The 2,375-nt window shown below is 36.5% G+C and overlaps 1 protein-coding gene across 1 annotated transcript; it reads left to right on the top strand.

The window, feature by feature from the left end:
* The first annotated feature begins 753 nt into the window (after positions 1-753).
* LOC100617190 (olfactory receptor 1038-like) lies at positions 754-1,713 on the top strand. Its single transcript, XM_007497672.3, has one exon. The coding sequence runs from the start codon at positions 754-756 to the stop codon at positions 1,711-1,713; it is 960 nt and encodes a 319-aa protein (XP_007497734.3).
* The last annotated feature ends 662 nt before the right edge of the window (positions 1,714-2,375 follow it).

The raw sequence follows: 2,375 nt of genomic DNA, 5'->3' as shown, positions 1-2,375 counted from the left end.
CATACTGATTTTTCATGAGGGAATCTAAGCTGCTTGACATGAGACAATTTTATAGTTTTCAATGTATCTTTCAATGTAACACTTAACAGAATTGTTTAAATATAACAGGCTCTAAATTGTTGAGTTTTTTTTCAATAGATTGATTTTTAATAATTTTGTAGCCCTCCAGGGAGGCCACTAGGGAATGCAGTTGATTGAGCACCAGATCTAAAGTCAGTGAGACCTGAGTTAAAATCTAGCCTCATATATGTTTCTGCTATTTCACCCAGGACAAGTTATTTAAACTCTTTCTGCCACAGGTTGGTGATAATATGGGGAAAATAACCGTATCCACTTTGTGGATTTATTTTTTTGAGTATTAAATGAGTTTTGTAAAGTACTTAAGGCACAGTACCTGGCATGTACTTATTTTATAACTCTCTTTTCCCATCCCTCCACTACAAGTTATAATTAGTTGTTCAGCAACAATACGATGATGAATTGGTTTTGTAGCCCTTTAGGCTTTGTGAAGTGCTTTAATTTTCTCATTTACTCAAGCAGAGATCAAACTCTCTGATTTCAACATGTTCACTCTTTTTCTAAGCACAACTTGATGCTTAAATGACAGGAAAAGTGGGTTTGGGGGGGGGGAACCTAATTTCATATCTAGTAAATGTGGAATGGCCGGGGAACTCTGATTTTCCATATGCATAGATTCCATCAACATTTGTGTGGTATTTCATTCTTTCCACACAGATCATACCCATGGAATAGATGGCAAAATTCAACTATACTCAAGCGACAGAATTTATTCTCAAAGGGATCACAGACCGTCCGGAGCTCCAGGCACCTCTCTTTGTGATTTTCTTAGCCATCTACATAGTCACTGTGGTAGGGAACCTTGGACTAATTATATTAATCAGGATGGACTCTCGACTTCATACACCTATGTACTTCTTCCTTAGTCATTTAGCTTTTGTTGACTTCTGCTATTCCTCAGCAATCACACCAAAAATGGTGGTAAATTTTGTAGTGGAGAAAAATACCATTTCATTCAATGCTTGTGCAGCCCAACTAGGATGTTTTATTACATTTGTAATAACAGAAGCTTATATTTTAGCATCCATGGCCTATGATCGTTATGTAGCTATTTGTCATCCACTGCTTTACTCAGTCATTATGTCTCCAAAACTCTGTAAGCTCTTAGTTGTTATACCTTATGTATATAGTTTCTTGGTTGCACTGCCTAACACTATTGTCACTTTCCGGTTATCTTTCTGTGGCAGCAATGTCATCAATCATTTTTATTGTGATAATGTTGCTCTCATGCCTCTGTCATGCTCAAATACTCACACAAAACAGATGCTTATTTTTGCTTTTGCTGGGTTTAACACTATTTTTACTTCATTGATTATCTTCATCTCCTATATTTTTATCATTGCTGCCATTTTGAGGATTCCTTCTGCAGAGGGCAGGTTCAAAGCTTTCTCTACCTGTGGCACCCATATGGTGACTATCACCGTATTATATGGTACAATTATCTTCATGTACCTGCAACCAAAATCAAAAGACTCCCTAGAAACAGATAAAATTGCAGCTATGATTTACACAGTGGTCATTCCCATTTTGAATCCTGTAATTTACAGTTTAAGGAACAAAGATGTGAAAGAGGCCCTAATGAAGACTCTAGATAAAGGATACAAAACACTAAAAATGCTTCGGTCTAGAATGTGAAGGTGTTTAGAAAGCAGTTGAGACAAAGATACATTTTTCATTCATTTCAGATGCCTTCATTAAGTTGAGTTCTGTGTCTCATTCATTCATTCATTAAGTTGCTGTCATCTCAAGCCTTTGACTTCATAGAAATTAATACTGTACTCTACAAGAGGTTGTGATAGTTCAGAGGTGCCAATCAGGTCACTCTTGACCTCATTATCAGCTAATTAAATGCTATAAGGAGCCACAATATTGTGGTGAACATTTCATCCCTTAAAACTTAATGGAATTATTAACTTGGAGATGCTATGGCTAAAGAAAAGACTCCACTCTATAAGCCACTTGGTGGTACAATCAAAAGAGGAGACTCTAGAATCAAATGACCCAACTGTAATCCCATTTCTTAATTTTGTTTGCCTAACCTGAGGAAGTCCCTGCAGCTTGCTGGACCTTTGCTTCCCCATTTGTAAAATAAGAAGATTATACAATTGGCCTCTGGAGACCCCTCTGGCTCTGCTTTAAATCTATGGTCTTTATGATCTTAATTGGTTTTAGCTGGAATGATTTTCAGATAGAGAAAATACCAAGTGTAGTAATAGAATTAATTCTTGAAATAATTCTGGCACTGGAAAATGAGTCAAAGTTTAACCTTTCCTAGGACACCTTTAAAGATGTGAATA

This window comes from Monodelphis domestica, chromosome 6 (genome assembly GCF_027887165.1).
Source record: "Monodelphis domestica isolate mMonDom1 chromosome 6, mMonDom1.pri, whole genome shotgun sequence".
Lineage (NCBI taxonomy): Eukaryota > Metazoa > Chordata > Mammalia > Didelphimorphia > Didelphidae > Monodelphis > Monodelphis domestica.
This window is presented reverse-complemented; position numbering and strand designations above follow the sequence as displayed.